Source organism: Halichoeres trimaculatus, unplaced genomic scaffold (assembly GCF_033239565.1).
Source record: "Halichoeres trimaculatus isolate MK-OKI-2021-1 unplaced genomic scaffold, fHalTri1.1 fHalTri1_scaffold_10, whole genome shotgun sequence".
Classification (NCBI taxonomy): Eukaryota; Metazoa; Chordata; class Actinopteri; order Labriformes; family Labridae; genus Halichoeres; species Halichoeres trimaculatus.
The window spans coordinates 1,208,639-1,231,521 of record NW_027437187.1 but is presented as its reverse complement, the minus strand read 5'-3'; the positions used below and the strand labels follow the sequence as shown (position 1 = coordinate 1,231,521).

At 42.7% G+C, this 22,883-nt stretch overlaps 2 protein-coding genes across 3 annotated transcripts; both read right to left on the bottom strand.

Moving 5' to 3' along the window:
• Nucleotides 1–667: 667 nt before the first annotated feature.
• LOC141796005 (dihydrofolate reductase) lies at nt 668–6,644 on the bottom strand. The gene is made up of 6 exons (XM_074676856.1): nt 6,342–6,644; nt 4,967–5,016; nt 3,048–3,153; nt 2,801–2,927; nt 2,175–2,290; nt 668–1,395 (listed from the first exon to the last, which is right to left on the bottom strand). The coding sequence occupies exons 1-6, from the start codon at nt 6,431–6,433 to the stop codon at nt 1,305–1,307; spliced, it is 582 nt and encodes a 193-aa protein (XP_074532957.1). The 5' UTR covers nt 6,434–6,644; the 3' UTR covers nt 668–1,304.
• A 1,323-nt stretch (nt 6,645–7,967) lies between these two features.
• Nucleotides 7,968–22,019, bottom strand: cry1b (cryptochrome circadian regulator 1b). Of its 2 annotated transcripts, none has more exons than XM_074677475.1 (12): nt 21,512–22,019; nt 20,968–21,411; nt 14,267–14,375; nt 13,977–14,119; nt 13,697–13,881; nt 12,981–13,069; nt 11,658–11,798; nt 11,237–11,548; nt 10,905–11,056; nt 10,397–10,599; nt 10,007–10,144; nt 7,968–9,802 (listed from the first exon to the last, which is right to left on the bottom strand). In XM_074677475.1, the coding sequence occupies exons 2-12, from the start codon at nt 21,123–21,125 to the stop codon at nt 9,720–9,722; spliced, it is 1,713 nt and encodes a 570-aa protein (XP_074533576.1). In that variant the 5' UTR covers nt 21,126–21,411; nt 21,512–22,019; the 3' UTR covers nt 7,968–9,719. The 2 variants fall into 2 exon arrangements, with proteins under 2 accessions (XP_074533576.1, XP_074533577.1); XM_074677476.1 differs by having other exon boundaries at nt 20,968–21,370.
• Between the last annotated feature and the right edge of the window lie 864 nt (nt 22,020–22,883).

Genomic DNA, 22,883 nt, shown 5'->3' with positions numbered 1-22,883 from the left:
GACCTGTTTCAGTTTCACCAACTGACCACGTCTTTCACCCAATATTTCTTTGCAACATTAGTTTAATGTCACAGTAGTTTATGTGACAAACTTGATGCACTTTGTGTTTTAGTGTTAAGATTAAGTGTGAAACACTGCATCTGACTTTCTTTATTTGAATCACAATAAAATAGAAAAGTTGTTTTGCATCAAAAAGTTAACTGGGTAGAATGTCACAATATATCACAATATTGTGATATCATGACGTTAACTTATCGTATTACATATTGCATTGTGAGGTTCTTGCTAATACTCACCTCTTGTAAAAACACTACTGATTTCATTATGTGTCTTACCATGCATGAGATATCATAATATAGGGAGTAGCACAGGGTGGAAGGCATCCAACATAAGTAGCACAGCAGTAATAGTATCTAACATCTCAGAGTATATCTAGGTTACAGAATACACAATTTCTTCTAAACTCAACAGGTGCATTCCCCATGGGTCAATGGCCTATTTTACAGTTTGTAACCAGAGGGAGATATGCTCTCTGAGCAAAGTGGAATTTATAAAATGATCCCACACTCACTCTGATTGAACCACTGCTGCCCTGGATTGGTAACAACAACGAAGTCCCAGCTGGTTTTAGTGATCTGGCGCCATCTAGTGACCAAACATAACCACATGAATTCAGACAAACTTTATTAAACAATTTAAGAACTAACAGTTTATTCATTTTTATCGAAGAGTACAAAAATGTGCTCGACCAGTCATTGTACCTATGTTTCTATTATTCTAACCACTCTAAAATCAGGCTTTGGTCCACAATCAGAGAGGATCATGGGAGAGATTTTATTCCCCTCCCCCCTGCAAGTCTAATGAGCAAAAGGATAACATCTGCTGTGATTCTGTTTCTGACTCACTCACAGAGTGTTCACTGAGCAGCTCCTCCATCACTGAGGAGGAGGAGGGGGAGGAGAGAGTGTGTGTGTGTGTGTGTGTGTGTGTGTGTGTGTGTGTGTGTGTGTGTGTGTGTGTGTGTGTGTGTGTGTGTGTGTGTGTGTGTGTGTGTGTGTGTGTGTGTGTGTGTGTGTAAGGGGGGGGGCTTTTTTTAGACACTTATTGTAGAAGCGTCTTCAGCTGCAGTGGTTGGAAATGGAGATGAGGATGTAGGAAAAAAAACTGAGCAGCTGTTGAAGTTTCTGTGTTCAGTTTTTACATTTACAGTGTCTGGAATGAGGCCGATGATGATGATGATGATGATGATGATGATGATGATGATGATGATGAAGATGATGATGATGATTCTGAGAGTAGGTCATCTAAACAGCATCAGCAGCCTGTCTTTTGAAGACTTGGAATCTGTACTTAATCCCGTTCTCCTCCTGGATTTTACCTGGCACTCCAGGAAATCTGCGTGGAGACAAGAATAATCTATAAGAGTTTGTTAAGAGGGATTCAAAATGTGTCATCAGATTTATTAGCAATAAAAATGTTCTCCTTGAGGGAAACCCAAACCGTTCAGAGCTCCCCATAACAGTCAAACTATGACATCAAATACACGCCACATGCTGGTTTATGTCAGCGTTCACTTGTAAATAAAGTTGACTTTGAATCAGTTATTTGATGCTGCAGAAACAGAGGATGGGTTGGGATGTTGTGATTGACAGTTGTGTCCAGAGGCTCCTGTAGCTCCTGACCAGGTGCACTTGTTCTGAGACACTTCAACCTCCATCAGGACCCGAGGAGAAAGAGGCTTTCAGGGTGGAGGCTGCTGTGGTGACGCCCTGTCAGCACAGATTATGTTGTGTTTTCATTTTTTGGTTCTTCTTTGTATCAGGGTTCAGCTCTCTGTGTGTCACTAAATAGCTCATCTGAAGGATTTCAGTGTTGGAGGTGTTTTCTGTAGTTCAGTTTGGTCCATTTGTTGAAATCTCTTCCCCTCACCTGCTTCAAACAGTTGCATTTCACGTTCACCAAAGTTAAAAACATATGCACATACGTGACCAATGGAAACACAGGAAGTGCCAGGGACATGCTGTACACAGACACAGACACAGACACAGACACAGACACACACACACACACACACACACACACACACACACACACACACACACACACACACACACACACACACACACACACACACACACACACACACACACACACACACACACACACACACACACCTCTCTTGTTCCTTGAAAACCCCTCTGTCCAGCTCAGGGAAGAAGACGTCACAGTCAAAGTCCGCCATGATGTCTGTGAGGTAAACCAGGTCACACCACGGATGATCCAGTGCCTCCTGATGTCACACACAGCCAGATACACACATTCTGCTCACAACAACAGAACCAGCATCTGATTTCATCACATTTAACCTGGATAACATGCAAAATATACCCATAGGTTCCCACATTACATGTGCCTGACCTCTCTTGCTTTTGCTCTCCAGACACTGCTGACACCTGATTGGTCAACATTGCTCAGACTACAAACAGAGACCAGAGAGAGCACCTCTCAAAGCCAGACCCTGCTTACAGTCTGACTGTGTGTTAAGTCTTTCAGAGCCAAAACAGGAGTCGTCAGCACAGAGACTAACAGCCCGTGTTTCATCTCTCTCAGAGACAGAAACATCTCTTCTCTGTGCCCCCACTGCCAACGTTCATGTTCCAAACACACATCAGCAGCTCATCTCAAACAAATCCCTGACAAAGACACAGAGCGATGAGAGTTTATGGTCACAGTGGGATTGATGCGTCACTGAAAATGAGGCTCAGATCGCTCTCTGCCTCATCTCTCACGGGGTGTTCACCTTGTAGACCTGCGTCCCCCCGACTACCCATATGGTCTCTATCAGATCAGCAAGGGGGGGGCGAGTTGCCAGAAGGATGGCGCTCTCAAAGTCCTGACACAGGAAGTGGGCATGGTCTGGGACCGTGCTGTAAGAGAAGAATGTTCGTGAGTTGTAGTTGAGCCCAAACATCCCTGTGTGTGTGTGTGTGTGTGTGTGTGTGTGTGTGTGTGTGTGTGTGTGTGTGTGTGTGTGTGTGTGTACTCACCTTAATGTCTTACTCAGCACCACATGCAGGTTGTTGGGGATTGGGAACAGAGTTTCTGGGTTGGAGAACCAGCACACTTTGCCCCAAACCATCAGGTTCATCTTTCCTGGAATGACCAACAGTGGAACAGACGCTGAGACTTTATTCCAGTTCCACAGTATTCCAGTTTTCACACAGACACAGGAATGTGTTTAAGGAGCAGGAACATCTGACTGAACCGAAGGAATCAAACTAAAACCAACCACTCTATCTCAGACACCTCAGACAACCCACATCTGTACCTCCAGGGATAAAAAAGAAAGACGCATCCGTCAGTCTACTCAACACTAGGGGTGGGAGGAAAATTTGTTGTATCGAAGTATTAGGATTTTTGTTTTGATTTTACATTTTGATATTTAGTTCAAAAATCGTTTTGTTTTTTAAATTTAAATCCTTTATTTTAGTCTTTCTTTGTAAGCAGAATTGGAAAAACGGTGAAATGTCAGATCCCCTTAGTCAATCCTAAAAACTGATTCACCTGTGATGTGCAAAGTATGGCTCCTGTTAAAGCCTGCAGGCCTTATCATCATCATTCAACTTTTCATTACTTGGTCTGGTGTTAAAAAAGCGCACTTAAAATCACAAAAATCTGAAATATCCAAGAATTGCAATGTAAATCAAATTGGCACCCCCAAAATCATAAAAGAATTGAATTGGAAGAAAAGCACCTCATCCCAGCCCTACTCAACACACACATCACTCAGGAAAAAAAGTTAAAGAAAATAAAAGCAAACCAAAACCGTTACTCAGAAAAATGTGGGGTGGTTTTCTTGAGAAGTGCATTTCACCATGTCGTTCACATAGACTGTATATAGAATGAACAGTAGGGTTGGGACGTGGGCTATTCTCGTGATTCGATTCTTTTTTGGGGGGTGCCTGTTTGATTTAAATTGCAATTCTTCAATATTTACAATTTTGGCAATTTTTGGTTCGCGTTTTTAACAACAGACCATGGGAAAAAGTAATTGATGATAATGTCTACAGACTATATCAAGAAACAGAATGAATATCTTATGAGTCAGAGAGAAACATTTCACCCTCTGCTGGAGAAAAGTGGTAACTTTTATGCAACCCAGTTTATAAACAAGACTGAAATTAATAATTTAATTTAGAAAAAAAAGTTTTTTTTGACAACCCGATTTTGATATTTTCAAACAAAAAATCCTGATATATCATATTTAGAATTTTTTCTCCCACCTCTAGTGGACAGTGTAGCTCTGTCTTTTAGCATTGCACTGTTTGGAAGCCATAATACCCCGTCACAGGCGCTGCCACTGTGCAGCCAGAGTCTGGGCAGTCGTTGAGAATCTGAGTGGAGCCAGGTGATAAATATATAAATCTTTCTTTTTCTTTGGAGAGTCTAACTCTTCTGGCTCTCCCTCCAGACGTACATTACTCTTCCTGAAAAAAATACCTATGAACGTCAGCTGATGTCAACGTCAGCACACCAACGTGACGTCAAACCTTGTAGCCATATCTAGATGACTGTCGGTCAGTCTATGGTGGTCCCCCCCGGCCTGTGGCAGCACTGGTCAGGGTGAACCCCTGATTTCAGCTGGGTATCTGGCACACTGTGTACATCATAACAGACACAGTTTACAGACACAGTTTAAGATTGACAGTTAACTACACAAATCTTTAAATATAAAGAAAGCTCTTGACGTTGAAGCAGAGACTGTGTGTATGTAACAGTGTGATAAATCTACCCAGCTTAAAGATAAATTCACGTCCTACAGCTGTTTGTATTTTTCTGTTTTTATTTTTTGTATCATCGTTGGTATTTCTGAATCATTCCCAGAACGTTAGCTCAGCTCCATAATTTGAGTTCTTCATGAAACATGTCACAGTGCTCATGTTTTAATGTGACTGCAGGGAGATACCTGGTTTGGAGACGCGTGTGACGGTGTTCAGAAAATACTGGAACTCTGATCTGAAAGAGAGACATGGCAGTGTTAGATCAACAACAAGTGAGAGTTTACTTCGAAAACGACTTAACCACAGGCTGAACGATTGATGGACACAGCCTCTGCAATGTCCCTCTTTGATTTATAAAGAGGCCTGTGTTTGGTTTATATGTTACATATCTTTTTATCCTGAGTACTACTTATGTTTTTAAAACAAACTGAAAAGGCCAACAGTAGAAAAAAAGGCCACAGTTGAAAAAGAAGTTAAAAAATAAAATTACAAGAATAACTTCATAATGTTACGAGGTAAGGTGGAAAGCTGTATTTCTGAAAGACTAATGTTGGAATATAATAGCCTGCAGCTACTCACTCTTCAACGTGAAATGTGGTGCAGCCACAATTCAAACTGTAATGTTATTAAAATACACATTTTAGCACATCAGCATCAAGGCATAAATAACATAATTCTACATCGACTGTGCCACAAGCTGAGTCTGTTGTGCAGATGGCTTTATCCTGTAACATCATGACTTTAACCAAAATCTGATTTCTTTTGATCTGATCTGTCATAGACACATACCTGTTAGCTCATGTAAAAGTTTAGTTTACTGTGAGTAAAAGTGTTTTTTCTTTGTTTTTGAGCTTTTGAAGTATACAGTTAACTTTGAGACAAGGCTCGAAACCATGGGAGTCACTTTAAACATGCAAAATGTGATAATTTCCAAATCAATTCAATATCCAATTCAAATTTTCATTTATAATTCTTTTTATTGCTTTTTTGTTAAGTAGCTGGGCAGGTGGGGTAATTTACAGCAAGGACACTTGTGTCCCCAGCTAGGCTAGCACCTCCATCTTTAAAAAGATGTAAAGAAAATCTGGGATAATTATTTCTGTTAACTTTTTTTGTAATCTTTTTTTTCAGGGACTTTTTGGGGCTATTTAAAAGACATCTAAATGTGAAACTTTTTCGAGATCACTTAAAAAGTCCTCACAGAGACTTTAAATCATGTTTTGGTAACATTATTTCTAATTAAATGCTAACATATTATACCAAAAATAGGTCTAAGGATTGTAATATTTCGACTAGCTATACAGTTAATAAATAAAACCAAAGAGTCGTTTGAAAACCGAACAGAGCTCACTGAGCCAAAAGATCTGATCCCTGAAAAAAGCCGAAACTCCCCTGGCTTTCTCTGCCAGCTGTTCCACACCGGTACCTGTGGATCGTGGTGAAGAGGCTCAGTGTGTGTGCTGTCTGCTCATTGCTCTGACACGCTAAAATGTTCGTGAAGCATCTGCTCCGATGGCTCTGTGCAGACATTGAGAACCTCTCTGCTGGATCCAGACTTACGGTAAGTTCCAGGGCAGCGTCCCGTTCTTCCCGATCCCCATGTCCCTGCAGACTGCAGCTATGACGCGGACAGGTTTCTGCTTCGTTTCCATCTCCGGCACGCGCTGGATCCGCAGCCTCACTGGACGCACGCGTTTGGGATTTCAGCCCGTGGTTCCCTTTGTCAGGGTCTGAAACCCTCCTTCACCGCCCTCCAGCTCTGATTGGACACGGAGGACTTTACCCTGCATCCTGGAACCGGTTTGAAGCCTTTCCCCGGCAGAGTGAGCTCCAACAGCGTCGAGATCACGCGGAAGCGGGATGTGTCCACGAGGGGGCGCCCTCCCGATTACACAGTCAGTGATAAGCTGATAAACTGAGGGCTTCATTGAGGTCTTTATGAGTTTCTCTGTGAAACAGAGCACCTTCATACACTCCTACCCTTAACCCTCTACCTCGTTGCCTCAAGGCAACATACCCATTCATTTTTGGCCTGTACACTCACACAGTACATCCAACTTGTCATGAAATACATTTGAAAGAGAAAGAGAAGACCTTGGGTAACCAGCAGTGTTTGAATTTGTCAGATGACTCCTGGATGTCAAACAGAATCCCTTTTTTGCAGACTTTCTTGCAAGGACCAACTCTGCCAATTTCCCTCCACAGAACTGTTAAATAACTTTTACTGGGCCTCTCTCAGTCCAGAAAAAAAAGTTAAATAATAGACAAGTAAAGTTTAATCTCTTATAGTTTGATTTACCTTGCTAATTAACCTAAAGAATTATGCAGAAATCCAAATATTGCCCTGAGGAAACACTGTATCATTACAGATTCACCACAAAACATTTTGGTAGAATGTCTTTGGGTTTGCATACTGTTCAAAAGCAAACTGGTCATAATAATAATAATAATAATAATAATAATAATAATAATAATAATAGAAAAAAATACACATTTTTCTTTTTTTCATACTTCTCTCTCCCACTCTCTCTCCTCTATCTGTCTCCTAACCCCAACACAGTCTCCTCAGATGTCTGTCTAACATGAGTCTGGTTCTGTCCGAGGTTTCTGCCCGTTAAAGGGAAGTTTTTCCTTGCCATTGTATCTTGCTGAATGCTGCAAAGTCCTGTACTCATGGTGGATTAAGATAAGATAGGACTCCTTGTCTTATCTTGATGTTGGGTTTCTGCGAATAAAATTGTATTAACATTTACTGGTCTAGACCTGTAAATGTTTTTGTAAAGTGTCTTGAAATAACATTTGTTGTGATTTGGCGCTATACATATAAAGATTGACTGATTGATTGATATCTTTATGCTTTTTTAAAATCTGTATCCAGACAACACTGGCATCACTATGCGCACCATAGAGGGTTAATGTTAACAAGTGAAGGGTGGTTCAAAAATCTCCAGGACAGACACCTTGAATGTAAAAGCTATGGACATGTTCGGAAATGGTTCATTTCCACTATGAAAACCTGAACATGCTAATGACATGTTCAGGGTTCAAACCTGACACACTGACCAACATCTCAAACCAAAGATCCTCTGATTAAAAGAGCACACCACCTCCTTCCTCTTCCATCATCAAAGGATTCTTGAACTCAAATTTGGTGCAAGTGGGAATAAAAGCATCTCACACTGATGGTGTTTCCATTTTAATGCAGATAGTTTGGTCATTGTACAAAAATAACAGATCACATGAGGGACATACACAGCCAGTCTTTAAATTTTGGTAAATACATTCTGTACAAAAAGCAGCCATGAAACCCTGGAATCACTGATACAAAAGCTGGGAATCAAAAACAACAAATATGTACAAATATTTATCATCTGTGAGGTTTATCTAGGACAAACTGGACAGCCATGTGTGCTTTTATCTTTCTGTACATACATGTTTATCCTTTTTCTCGCATTATGTACATCATGACAGAGTAACACTATGTTTGCACATGGACCATATGGGGGTGTGTTCACGGAGAAAGACGCCAAATACGTCTGAACTGGGGCTTTCTACCCATGTCGGCGTGCCAACAGAGGGCGAGGGGTTAAAACTCCATCACTAGTCTCATATTTCCATGAGAGGGTGCAGAGCTGTCACAATGCAGCACGTGTAGATCCCTCCCAGGAGAAGGGTGTTAGCAAATCTACCAGAACTTTCACAACTTGTTTTTGTTTTACAGTGGAAGACAAGACTCCATACGGGAGATAGTTCTGCTTTTTGTTTAGATGAGTTTGACTTTAGAGTTGTACCATAAACTGACTACACATAACCTAAAACTCCACTTAGAGCTTGATTTGATGCTCCTGCTGAGCAAAGACAAAGACAACTTCCATTCTCTAAGCTGCTAATAAACACATATAAAGGATCCACCCACAGAGACCTTCAGCTGAATAGATCAGCTGTTCAAACACAGAAGAAGTTCTCAAGAATGTATCATAGCTTAGCTTCAACACGTGTCATCATCTCCTCACCAGATTAGTATGATAATCTAAGGACAGTTGAGAGGGACACATCCAGCTAAGGACAAAAACAAAGGAGCAATGAGAGGAGCACCCTGTTTGGATCCTGATGTATAACCACCTGCTTGGTAAGGAAGACATCATCCCTCACAGAATCTCTAACCCAACTACAGCTGCTAAACTGACAGATTCAATTAGTCTGGAAGGTTCTGTGGATGTGCTGCAGACAGACTCTTGGTGAACTTCATAAGCTCAGTGCAGGAATACACACAAATAAACATGAGGTTTTACTGGAGCAGTCACATGGTCTGCGCTCTCTGCTGCGTGTCCTTCCAGAGCTCTGTAAATACAGCTGTGTTGATTTTAGTCTGAGGTGTGGGCTACTTTGGGTTTTTTATAGTTTATTGTTGGCAGAAACGTAAATTTGTCTGATTGGTTACCTGCTGCTGACACTGTTCCCTGTTGTGTGAGCATGATCAGAGAGACTGAGGGATTCATGGTGTTTCTAATCAGCATTCTGTGTCTGTTTGGCAGATCCTGCTTTGTCAGGGTCAGTGAACAGAGATAACCAGCAGATAACCTGGGAATGCTGACCTCACACTGTGTGGGGTCAGAGCCAGCATGAAGACCAGGTTTACAGAGAGCCCGGCTCCTGACGCTGTAGACCCTGACTGTAGGTAGTTGTTGTTTGACCATGTGTGTGGATTGTTCTACTTCAGGTTCTGTGTTTTTGCTGTTCCTGAGATGTTCCACGAGTCTAATGTGGAGACAGAGACATGTTAACAGCTGACCATGCTCCCTGAGCTCTGCTCCTCTTATCAGTTCATCTCCTTTATGCAGTCACTGGTTGGTGTAGTCTGTAGTCACTGCTGGGTGTTTACTGAGGGTCCAGCAGAGAAAGCAATCTGAAGGACCCTATGTTTGAGTCTTGTTCCAGTCATTTGCTCTGCCTCAAGGTTTTACAGCTGGTCCCAGGAGGAGTCTCTTTGTGGCGCCGCTTCAGTGCTGACAGCCCTCTCTCTGCATTAACACGACAGAAAAGAAGTCATGGATTAGAGTTAGAGGTCATTTTGTGGCCAGAGGAGCTGGCATCAGACAACACACCCTGACCTCATGACTGTTTGTTTCAGCTGAGTATGGAGACTGAACATCTCTGTTCTTTCCTTCATGTCTGACTGAGTTCTCCAGCAGAGAGCTGGAGGTAGATCATCAGACAGTTCCTACCTGCTCCAGATGTTCCCTCCTGTGTGGGGGCGTTTTCTGCAGACCTTCTTGGACCCTGGCTGCTCCCCGCACCGGCTCCTCTGATGTTACCACTGTTTGCACTACTGCTGGAATAAACAGGTACTGTGGCCAGGAGGCCTTCAGGAGGAAACAGAGAGGAAACAGACTGAGTCCTAACATCCAGAATGGGGCACTTCGAGGCCTGTGTTTGGCTCTGATATCACAGGTTGGTGAGGACAACTGCATACATACTTACATACAAACATACTTTTCATCTCCTAAAGCAGGTGAAAACATGTGATCAGTGTGTGATCAGCGTGTGATCAGTGTGTGATCAGTGTGTGATCAGCATGTGATCACACACTGATCAGCATGTGTGTTATGTGTTACCCAGTCCTCTGTAGCTGGACAGCTGCTGGTAAATCTGCTTCATCCTCTCGATGTTGATGCGGCTGGCCTCGGCGTGGTTCACCATGGGTTTGGGGTAATGGACTCCGATGATACACTTGGCCGCCTTCTGCACTTCCTCTGGGGCATTCCACGGATCATAGATGTATTTGTCTGGAAAGCCTCGTAATACAGGCAAATAGCGGCTGGAGGCAGAGAGAAAGGAGGAAGAATTTGAGATCATGCATTTCTCACCACCCATCAATAACTGCACAGGACTGCATTACACCATGGTTTCAGGAAGTCTCTTTGTGTGAAAACAGAAACACTCTTTGACTTGTTTGGAAGTCACATTACAAATAAAGTTTCCACAGCTGAGGCCAGAAGAGCGCAGGAAAACTCTGAGCTTTGGTTTCTTTATTTTAAGACAACTACAGGGGACTTAATGTAAAACACTGCTCATGAAAAGGCCTGTGCCTCATTCTTCAATGCAGATCAAACTCAGACTGACCGTATGTAGTCCCCCTTTGGGTCTGTGCGTCGTCCAAAGCCCACAGGGCAGCAGCACTGAAAGAACTGCTGGAAGAAGGCGCTGCAGGAGAGCCACATCCAGCTGCCGGCGTTTCCACTCCAGTCAGCATCAATGAGCAGCTCCTCAAACACCTGGAGAAGCCACAGGGACCACACATGGTGGGGATTTAAGCAGCCAGGTACCTCTAACTCTGGATGTGATCATACAGCTCAAGTGCAAACCCCCAAAATACATAAATCCTTTCTCTATGTTCACATAAAGGAAGAAATGAAATGTCTGAACAAGAAACGTCTTCCCCTCTGTGACCCTACCTTCACACCCTCCTCCCAGCTGATCCACAGGTCCCCTCTGGTGAGGAAGCAGGCCACAGCGCGCCTGGCCAAGTGATGGATCCATCCCTCCTGCCTTAGCTGGGTCATGATGGCGTCAATCCAAGGGAAGCCTGTTCGTCCCTCTGCCCACTTGGCCAGCGCCTCGGGGTTCCTTTCCCAGGGGATCTGGACGCACACAGGGTTCCCCTCCATCTTGTCAAAGCAGGGGTTGTTGGTGGCCGTTGTGAAGAAGAACTCCCTACACAGTAGTTGACCATATGGTGAGTACGGAACAGAGTTGTTCTGCTTCACCTGAGAGGAAAACAAAAAGAAGAGTTATTAACATGGATCGGAACATGTTACAATCATTTGCTCTCCACTTTGCTACGCTGCCTCCTGTCTCCTCAGTGGCTCTACTCACCTTGTGGTACAGGTCGGTAAGTTTGAAGTAGAGGAGTCGACAGGAGAGACATCCAAAGCGAAGGTAGGCGCTGAGCTCGGTGGGACTGGCCAGCAGAGAGTTTGGATTCATACGAGGACGCTCACAGTGGGCCCCCCAGGCCTGTAAAGACACCATCAGTCTGTTGTGACCTGTGCAGAGTGTGCTTTATCACTGTCCTACTGGAACATGTGAGGTCTCCACTGAGTGAGTCAGTGTCTCAGGTGGCAGAGCAGCAGGTTTCAAACGAGCTCATTTTTCATTAAAAACTTCCCATCAATATTCCACATACGGAAGCGTATTGCATTCACTTGAAGAAAAAAAAAACAACTCAGGTTTCTCAGAGCAATTTATTCTGCGGTTTGTTTTTTGTGGTAATTAATTTTGTTTTTCCGATTAATATTTTTAAAATTGGTTTGTTTTTTGTTATAATTATTTCTGTTTTTATGAATAATTATCTTTTCTGTTTTCAGATTACTTTTTACATGTTTTTTGGAGAATTTTTTTCCTGAAGTATCAAGATTCTTAGAAATCCCGCAGGGACCTCAACCTGCTGTTTTTCATGGTAATTTTTTCCTCCTGTTTTTAGGAGTAATTTTTTTTCCTGAAGTATCGAGCTACCTCAAAATCCCGTGAGAACCTCCAACCTGCAGAGGACTCCCCTGGATGTGTGGTGGCTCCTGTGTCCCGCACGGATCAGAGATCCTGTTCGGCACATTTATGCCTTATCCTTAACTTTCTACCAGCTTTCCAATGTAGACGCAATGCATTTTTTAATGCCACATCTTTGTCTATTCCTTAAGTATTACATTGAACAATAGGCTTATATAAAATATAAGGATAAAGTCGAAAACATAACAAGGGTCTCATACCCTGTGTGTGGCTAATACCTTAGCTTTATTGACCCGGTACAGACTGGTAGAAAGTTACAAAAAACAAACCAATAAAAAAATATTAATCAGAAAAGCAAAATTAATTACCATAAAAAAAATTACTCATAAAAACATAAATAATTATAACAAAAAACAAACCAATAAAAAAAATCTTATTTAGAAAAACAAAATTAATTACCACAAAAAAACAAACCGAAGAATTAATTACTCTGAAAAACCTGAGTTGTTTTTTTTCCCTTCAAGTGAATGCAATACGCTTCCTTACCTGCATGCTGTTTTTGCATTATTTTTTATTTAATGAACTGGGGATAAAAAATGTGAAAAGCATCAAATGTGTTTTCATTATCATTTAACACAGTGCCAACTTTGATCATCTGTTTTACACCGTGCTAAAATAGAGTTTTCTTGGTACCTTCTTCTCCAGGTGTTGCTCCAGCCTTTTGAGAGCCTCTGTTTCTCCACCAGGCCACACAGCTGGGCTCAGACCCTCCGTCTCAAAACCTGAAACCCACAACATGGAAACATAAACCCAGTTTCCACCGAGCGTTTTCAGGTCGCTTTGTCTTAGTACAGCATGCATTTTCAATTTCTTTGACTAAAACCAGCGCAGGTCTCCAAATTACCGACCCGTACCATCCCACTTTTTGGTACCCCTCTGTTGGGGTGTCAGACTAAACTGATCCAACCCCAGAAGGTGGCACTACAGCACTGCAATCTGTTGATTGGTGGAAAAAATGCTCACTTCCTGTGTGACAGTGGCTGCTGTATTTCTCCTGGCGACTCGCAGACTTCTCTGAAACAAAGCTTGATAGTTCTTTGTAACAAAGAGACACATGCCAATCACAAAGAAGATAAATTGCTGGATGTCTTCCATCCTTGCTCTTCGTTTACTGTGTCACATTTTTCTTCTTCGTTGGATTTATTAGCGGAGTTCACTGTGTTGCTGCTATGGCGTTACGCTAGCTGCTGTCAACATCCGGCTTACACGCCGCCTACCAAGAAGGGCAGGGTTGGCTGTGGAAACGCAAACAGGATCAGGCTTTACTGATCCAACCCGTACCAAACTGTGCTGATCCAAGCTGGACCGCTTGGTAGAAACAAGGCTTTAGAGATAAAGGACAGACTCACCGAGCTCTTCCAGGGTTGGCACCCCAAATTTATCATCATGGTCAGGGCTGATGGGTGTGGTACAGCTGTTGATGATGTCCAGTGTGACGGTCTCTGCTGGAGGCTCCACAGGGTCCATTTGGCTAATGAGAGCCTGGAAGCGCTTGTAGGTGACAGGAGGCTGACCATCGTTCAGTTCAATGATCCTTTGAAGACAAAAAAAATCAATGTAAGATGTAAGAGCTGATGAGTTGATCTGATATTTTTTTTTTGTTCGATTGATCCCTGTGCCATCACTTACTTGACGAGATCATAAAGTGTGTGTGAGATCCGCACGACGACGTCCACCCCTGCCTCGCTGGCTAGTTTTTGGATGGCTGCATCACGCTCCTTCCCAAAGGGCTCAGGGTCAAACTCATAGGATAAACGTGTGATCTTCCACTCCTGAGGGACAGGTTAGAGGCAGGTTTTATGATCCGTGACAGAGGGCATGTTAACGGTGGAAGTATGAGGGAACACACCCCTAAAAGTTGGCGTGAAATCAACACTTTTATTAACATGAGAAAAACACAAACTCATTTTCTGCCACACCTTAAACAGCCGAGGGAAGACGTCTGTGGGCTGGCCTCTGATAACGAACAGGCGGGCATTCAGCTTGCGCAAGCTGGCATCCAAGTCCTCCAAACAGTGCAGCAAAAACCTGAAACCAAGGACAGAGAGCACAGAGCTCAGTCATTAAGAGCTGGAGGAGAATCTGACCAGAAACCAGGGATTGAGGATGAGCTCTAACACTTATCTCATCCTATGGTGACAGCATTACCTCTGTGTTTTACAAATTGAAAACATGATCCCTCTCTGCCCTATGTTATGTTTGACATAAGTGCTCTATTATCTTAGTGACGTGTTCTGGAACAACCTGTAATGCCACACAAATCATGAGAAAATGGGGTGCGACCCTGCTGATTGGACTCATGGTTTAAGCTGATCAGAAGTTTCACTTTTCTGTTTACTAGGAGTCAGAGCTTTAAGCTGTTTTACACATGTACAGTGTTAAGTTTAAAGAAAAAAACTGTTTATGCACAAGAAAAACAACAGTTTGATTACAGACACCCTAACAGCACTTTACAGCTGTGTAGAGGCAGTTAGACAACTTTACCCAGCACTACAGCAGCTAATAAAAGAGTTATTTATTTTAAAAGCTATTTATTTATTCATCATGACGCCAACCACAGAAGGAATCATGTGTTTAGTTTTCCTTACAGTAAGATCAAACTGCTTCACCTGATTCAGACAAAATCATCCAACAAAGAGGAAACTTGAGATCATGCTGCCCCCTCCTGGTGAACTCTTTTCATGCATCCATATCACTGCACCTCCTGCTGTCAAAGACTGAGGCCCCATTTATGTTTCATCTATGTTTCAAGCATGCCAGGCCTGTAGTTGGCGCGATATCTGTCTTGTCCAGCCGCTTGTGATAGATCTCCACTGAAGTAGAGTTGAGCCGATCATCTGGTGTATTGGGGAATACCAAGTTAAGAAGTGGAGCAACAGATGCTCTTTTTGTTTAAAGACAGTCAGTAGATACAGCGGATTGAACAGCATAAGCACAACATGGTAGTTCATGACAATCGTAACAATGGTACTGTTAGACTGTTGTATGCGCTCGCTTGAAGCGGAGTGTGATGTCAGTGTTTCCACTGACACAGGCTTACTGTTTACACAGCAACTGTGTCGTTAGCGTTTCAGAAAAATCACACCCTGGAGGCCGTTTTCAAAAGTTTGTGTTTTAGGTCGGCTGAAACGCAACAAAACTTTTGCGTTCCACCTTAAAACCGTTGTCATGTAAACCCCTGAGAACTTCAGTTAGTACAGTAGAAAGAGTGCCCCCTGCTGGTTAAGTGAGGCCCCAACATTCATCACAACAAGAGGTTTAGGTCTAATCATTTTAACATCACTGAATCTATTCCCACCCATCTTTATATCCAGAAACAAACCCAGAGCTCTGATTTCGTAGACCAGGCACAAGCACAGGCGCACCTGCCCTGCGCCGGCCTTCGCCGTGCGGACAGGGCGTGACCGGCGCACTTTGCAAGTTTCCTGCAGTGCCAAGAGAGGCACAGTCAAGGCGCAGAGGAGCGTGTCCACGCCTCCCTCTGTGCAAATGGCAGAGAGGGAGGAAAAAAGCTGTGAGTGGGTTTAACACAGCCGATCGCTGTTTTCACCAATCAAATGAGCGCCTCTCTTCGCCTTTAAATGCCCCACGGCCGAGGCGCAGCGTCTGATTGGTCTGAGTGATCCCCAGCACTGTGGAAACAGTGTGCTGGAAAGAGCCAGTAGCGGAGACGGTCAGAGCCGCTGTCCCTTCAGCAGGAGAATGGACAGCGGGGCACATCGGAGGACACGAAGCACGTCACCGTGTGGGCCAGCTCCCGGGACAGATTTAATCTGTTCCTTTGTCATTAATAGGAGTACAAAATGAAGAGACAGTTACACAGCTGGCTTATCCATTCAGAATACTTTTGATCCACCTGCACTCCTGGTTTGTCATCACCAAATAGCAGAGCCTTTGGTGATATACTGTATACTCTCCCAGTGTCTCATTGTCCTTACAATAATGTACTCCATCTTTTTAGATCACGTTAAAAATAAAGACTAAAACAGAGAAATATGGGAAATCACGGGTAAATCCTGAGTGACATAAAAACATTTATTTTGTCTCTTTTTTCTTCGTCTTTTCTCTCCCTCTTTTCTTTGAATTAAATGAAATGAGAGAACCAGATATATACTCAGTATCAGATGTTAAGGCTGTTTATTGTTTGACTGTAAGATGTGCATCAAACTTCCAGCTGCCGTCAGGTTAACTTTCCATTATGACAAACAGCCTTAATCTGACATCAGATGTGACGGGACAGTTAATATAAATATAAATGTATATGCTGGTTCAGACGGTTACATTAAATAGTGATTGCTGTGATTGTTTATTGCATTAAAATGTGCCTGACACTCTGGAAACCTGCCTCTGAGGCTTTGATGACATGTGCGCACATGTGCGCCTGTCACCAAATTACAGCTACGGAGGGTGCGCTCCGCTTTGCGCCGAGAATAGACCAGGTTGGAGCTGGCGAGCTTTCAGCGCTCTTTTTTGGCACGAAATTGTCACTGCGCCAACATGAATCTGCTGACACCTTCCCCTGGCGCGCTGTCCCACCCATCTCTGCACAGACGGTCTACCAAATTGTCAAATTGGCAGCGCACGGCGGTGTGCTGCACAAAATTAACACTGCGCAGGCTGCGCCAGGCTTGCGCCCCCTGTGATGCGTTACGAAATTAGAGCCCCCAGACAAAAAAGTCTTCAACATGACCAGTGAGGCCAACAGAATACCTGTTAGAGCCCACCCTCCAGCCTCTAAACCAGCCCTGTGATCACAAACCCAGCTGTGTGTTTTTTAAGTGTCTGAACTGGCAAAGTGTTCCTGAAGCTCTAAGGGGCCCAAACTTCACTGACTGCAGCTCTGGTGACCGAACTACAGGGGTCAGTCTCCACCAAAATAGGTCAAAGGAAGGAAAAGCAGTGGATGTGGAACAGGGTTGTGGTTGGTTAGGGCTCAGTGATCTGTGTGGGGAGTGAAGGCTGGCCTGCTCTGCTGGTCAAACAGAAGAGCTACTGGGGTTCAGTGAGCTTTGGCGGTAATTCAGTAACAATGTATCCAACAGTATGAGGGCAGCAAAGTTACCCGTTTGAATCATAGAGCTGCTGGTGTGAGGAATGAAGAAATAAAAACAATTCAGCACTTAGCAGCATTCTGAGTTCTGACATAACAAAGTGAGCCTGAAAATCTGAGCCCAGTTGGCAACAGTGAGATAGGAACACCTAAAGAGGCAGTGTCCAGGTTCAGTCACCTGCAGACTGCTGTGAGGATGAGATCACACTTAAACATAAGAGCTGTAATAAAATTTAATTTAATGCATCATTTTTTTGTTTTTTTTTTTCAGTGTCAGATTTTTAATTTACTACCCTTTCAGGTAAACAGAAGACAAAACTGTCCTTTACAAAACACAACAGATTAATGTCTCTGCCTCTTTTGTCTTCAGATCAGTCAACTTCAGTCCTAATCAAAAACACCAGATATTTAATTATTTTCATCATTTTAACCCTTTCCAGCCCTTTTATTTGAAGTTGTTTGTACTGTTCAGTAATGTGAGTGTGTTTGTGTTTAGATGCACAATGGGAAATTGTCTCATCTCATGGTGAGGACTATAAAATCCTGAAATTAGAGAACCAAGTATTACATTGTGTAATGACTGTGCAATCAGTTGAAATAGATGGGACATTTTTGTCCTCTAATGTCCTTTAAAGGGTTGAAAATTGAAAATCAGATGCTGCAAGGAAACAAAATGAAAAATAATGGATCAAAAGCACTTTTATTACTACTCTTGTGTATGTTTGAGCTTGTTATCTAGAAAAATCCCCAGCCCTTAACTATTTATTCAATGAAAATAACTCATATTATGTATGTTTGAAGGGTTAAAAGGATTAGCAGATCAGTATGGGCCCATGCTGACCTCTGTCAAACACTGAAAATGTTGGAACTATTTATAGTTAATATTCTTTAGCAGAGGGTCAAACCCTTTTCTTAGCCGTGTTAGGACATGAGCAGCAGGTTGCGTTGAAGCCACCAGCTGATCAGGGACTCTCTCAGAAACTGGGGGTTTTGTTTTTAAAGAGACCTCATTCACATTTAGGTCCAGCTAATGTTCTGTCCTACTGGTGTCTGTTTGTGTATCTAAAGTCAGTGTTTTATAGAGAAGGCTTTGATGGCACGGGTTTATGTGGGAGACTTCACACACGTTGAAGACCTTTCCATAAAGTTCAGAAGCAGCAGTGATCTCAGGCTGTTTTATGGAGCTGAGGTAAATGAAGCGCTCAGAGTAACCTTATGAATATAGTTGCATGTGAAGCATATGACGTGCACATAGTTGATGAGGTGTGGTGGCTGTTGAGGGCGGGGTGCAGGGATGGGAGGTCTGGTGAGCGTGTGTGTAATGTGGGTCAGCTCTGAGGGGTGATGCTGTAAGGACCTGAATGACACACTGACCCACTTTCAGAGCCCTCCATTCAGGAAGCTGGAGAGTTTCTCAGTCATGGTGGTTACACAAGTTGCTGACTAATTGCAGATGTGTCTTTACAAACATTACACTCCTGTCTTTTCACTTTGTTCCAGATACAGCACCATCCCAAAATGAAGAAACGACCAACTACAATCACCAAACCTAGAGAAAACACTCTTTCCCCCGTTTAGCCAAATGTTTCATGTGTGTCACAGAGTGAGTGAGCTCAATGACCTGTAAACAGCTCTGCCCATCTAAACACACATTTCAACTACAGGCAATGATGATCCAACAAAAGGGACAACTCCAGACAGACTCAGTCCTCCATAAACAACAAGAGACGCCCATAATGCTTCATTTGGCTCGCAATAAATCAAAGGTTACTAAAACAGAGCACACTCTATGTATGACCTAATAACCTGCATACTATCCTGATACCTAAACACATCACATAGTGCACTTATGATTACTTACATGGTGATTATCTACAACAAGCTTAAAATTACAGTGCATGGTTGAAAAACAATAAGGAGGTCAATACTAGCACACGACGTGCATTGTTTCACTCTCAGTGGTGTTAAATATATTTGAAATTGTTACTGTAGCATTGCATCAGCAGAAGACTTAATCAACTTCAGATTTTCTGGAGTGTTAAAGTTATTTTTCAGCAATTTTACATTCTTAGGAGAGCTAAAGAGAGACGGGAAGAGTGGGGGTGGAAAGCAGGGGAAGACATGCAGCAAAGGGTCGAGACCAGAAACTCCAAGGAATACCCACAGCTCCCACAGCTTCACGATTACAGTCGAGTGGTTCATTTCAAAGCACGAAATCAAATCACATGATTGTTCTTCAGAAAATGTAACTCACTATTTATCATCAATTCCCTTTGAGATAGAAAGAACACTTACCATCCAAAACAGAAACAGTAGGTGGAGAAAAATCAAATGTTCTCAACCTTTTGAATCCTATAAACGGTTCAAAGATATCTGGACATAGTCTCAGTGACTTCACCTACTGGCTTCTGAGAGGGGTGTCATATCAGAAATGTTAACTTATGCTCACTTTTGACCAAGAGAAATATAGTAATAGTAATAATAATAATAATAATAATAATAATAATAATAATAATAATAATAATAATGGAACTGAGGTGGGCTTAAAGGCTCCTAGAAAACAGCAACAATGCACCTGACAGTCAGCCCGGCTGAGTCCTTATTTATGCAAATTGATGTGTCAGACTCTTTGAATCAAACAGGTGTGCTACAGGGCAGAGGAAAAGATCAGGCTAAATACAAAACAGGTTTTCAGAATGGGCTGTTAGCTGCTTTACTTTTCTGCACAAACTGGCACAGGGCTAGAATATCACTGATTTGCTTTTGCAGCCAGCCACACGTGGCACTGCAGTCTTTTGTTAAAGTGAACCATTTTGCACATGAGATGGCTTTGTTTTCAACACTGTAGGCTATCCTTCAACTTTGAAGCATAAAATATTGGTTTGGATGGCCTGTGTGACTGCGCCCCAATACATCTGTAGTCAAATCTTTGGCTTGTTTTTGGGGGGAGTATGGGTCACAGCACAGGGTCACAGGATTCTGTATCAGTGTGTTATTGAACTGCAAGAACGGAGTAATCTCAAGGGACCTGTGGCTCTACTTTCCTGAAGCTGTTGAGTAGAAGGCAGGGTACCAAATATGTCTACCAAACAACAAATTAATCTACCTTTGTCACTTTCATTTGAATCTACCCTAATTTCACCCACACATTTAACAACAAGGTATGTCAATCAGGACTTGATTATATTAGAGAGTCTGCATCATCAAAATCAATATGGCACTGTTCTTATTTAAATGTGAGTTACACTAATTATAAGGTAATGATAATATTAGGGTACAAAACTTCAGGGAGAATTGATGTGATGCAAAAAAGTTAAATAATTACTCCTAAATATATCTCTTTCGTGCCAGGCTAAATAGTTTAAATCAAAATTTGAAGCCAACAATAGTATGAAAAAATGATTCAAGTTAAGCCTGGTTTTTGAACACCGTGCAGATAAAGTTGTTCAAAAAAAGGAGGACAAAAACACATCAACCAGTGGTAATAAGAGTGTCTCAGTTTAACAGCTAAGACTCGATCTGTTTTGACCTTCTCCATCACACACAGCAAGCTCTGACCCCCCACCTCACCTCCACCTGCTGATGCCCACGTTGGAGGAGCCCGCAAACCAGGGGTCCAGAATGTAGATGCAGCGCAGGCTGTCCGCTCCCCGGATGGAGTCCCTCAGAGACGGGTTGTCGTGTAGCCGCAGACCCTTCCTGAACCAATGGATGGTGTTGACCACCATGTCACCCGCCTACGTGTGTCCCAGGTGAGGTTAGAAAGAAAGGGAAGAACGTCACCACGGACGACAGTCAGGTATCCTTTCAGTGTCTTTTTAGTGGATCCGAAGGGTAAGGTCTGTGGGTCTTCCCTCTCTAACCCTGCTCCATGAAGTCATCCACAGAGTGAGGCTGCGTCCTGAGCGGCGGGGGAAGCATGTGGAGCACCAGGTGACCTCAGGGAACACAAACAACCAGCACGGAGCTCTCCCTATCCGCCAGACCATACAAATATCACACGAATGTCCAAAACTGATTAAAACAAAAACAAAACAAACAGAAAGAATGAGAAAACAGGAAAAACACACAAGTTATTTCTGTTGTGTATAGCTCATTCCCGCTGAACACTTACTGTAACTCTGATGTTGCAGAAGCGCAAAAATCCCTCTCTCGTTTCCGTTCCTGGAGTTAGTCCTCTCAAAGTAAATATACTAACCCGCCAATGCAATAGGTAAAAACAGTAAATTAACTCCGGCACACTGTTGAACTGAGAAACTCAGTCTATCAACTCATTCTGAGTACCAACATCTCCACCCACAGCAGCACGCAGTAACAAAACGGCGCACCCTGATTGGTCAGAATCAACCATTATACAACACTGCATCGGTCACGTTTTCGCAGTGTGCTTCGTTTCCCCTTCATAAAAGCGGTGCCGTGCAGTTCAAACTCAACAATAGCATCATGTTCGGTCGTATTTTCTCCGTAAGATCAGTCTCAGTTCATCGATAAAGAACAGAAACGACAAGAACGGTTCAAATGAGTCCTAGCAAACCAACTAATCGGAGAGCCGGGCTGCTGTTATGTGACACTACGATAAGTACCCGGATGAGCACATGAAACGCGGCGAGGCCGGGCTCCAAATAGGTGTGCTCGATTTATCACAGCCTGCCTCGCTCACAGTTAAACTGTGCGGTTACTTAGCCACACGCTGAAGACACACCGCCAACACCGCCCGCTTCAGGTATATAGAATCTGTTAGCGACGTGATCCATGGTAAATTACATAAACACGTCAATTAATTTATAACTGTTAATATGTGTTTTCTTGTTGTAAATGTGTATATTTTGCAGGTATAAAAACTGTAGAAAATTATGCACATCACAATTTCAACATTGAGCTAGTTAATACGTTAAAATGTCACCCTGGAACACTTTTTGTTAAAAAAAAAAAAAAAAAACAAAAAAAAAAAACGGTCCCGTTTGACCCAATCGGCAGGACTAGCTGAGAGACGAGAAAAAAAAAACATTTCGTAGTAACATATTTTGGTGCTTATAATCCCATTATAGATTGTGGGTTACCATAGGGCATGATCCTTGGAAAGGAGACGCAAGCTGATTTAGGATGTTTCCAGAGACTAAGGTCTTTTGGAAAAGTGTTTATGGGCCAGGATTGATGACGTACTTTCTGGTTCTTACTCTGAACCTACTAGAGCATGAAAAAATAAATCTCACAAAAGGCCTGATAGGCCTCTGTGAAATGAAGACGAATATACCGTGATTAAACAGATTCATTCTGTTAAAAATGTTATTAACTCAAGTTGTGGAGCTTCATAGCACATCTACCATTATAAGAAATACAGTTATCTATTTGTACAGACTTTCAACTAACCTGATAGCCTACCTCATCATGTCTGATCAGTTGTTTGATTGTCATTCACAACATACTGATGGAGGAACTGGTGGACTTCAGACGTCCACAGCCAGTAAAACAGGAATGTATGTATT

What these genes read in the sequence shown, in the direction of transcription:
- LOC141796005 (XM_074676856.1), bottom strand. Translation starts at nt 6,433, where the DNA reads ATGGAAACGAAGCAGAAACCTGTCCGCGTCATAGCTGCAGTCTGCAGG. An exon ending in ACGCTGCCCTGGAACTTACC is followed by an intron (nt 5,017 to 6,341) that starts GTAAGTCTGGAT and finishes TCTCTCTTTCAG; the next exon opens with ATCAGAGTTCCAGTATTTTC. An exon ending in GTTTTCAAGGAACAAGAGAG is followed by an intron (nt 1,396 to 2,174) that starts GTGTGTGTGTGT and finishes GTCTCCACGCAG; the next exon opens with ATTTCCTGGAGTGCCAGGTA.
- cry1b (XM_074677475.1), bottom strand. Translation starts at nt 21,125, where the DNA reads ATGGTGGTCAACACCATCCATTGGTTCAGGAAGGGTCTGCGGCTACAC. An exon ending in ACACTTTATGATCTCGTCAA is followed by an intron (nt 13,882 to 13,976) that starts GTAAGTGATGGC and finishes TTGTCTTCAAAG; the next exon opens with GATCATTGAACTGAACGATG. An exon ending in GCTGGGAGGAGGGTGTGAAG is followed by an intron (nt 11,057 to 11,236) that starts GTAGGGTCACAG and finishes TGGCTTCTCCAG; the next exon opens with GTGTTTGAGGAGCTGCTCAT.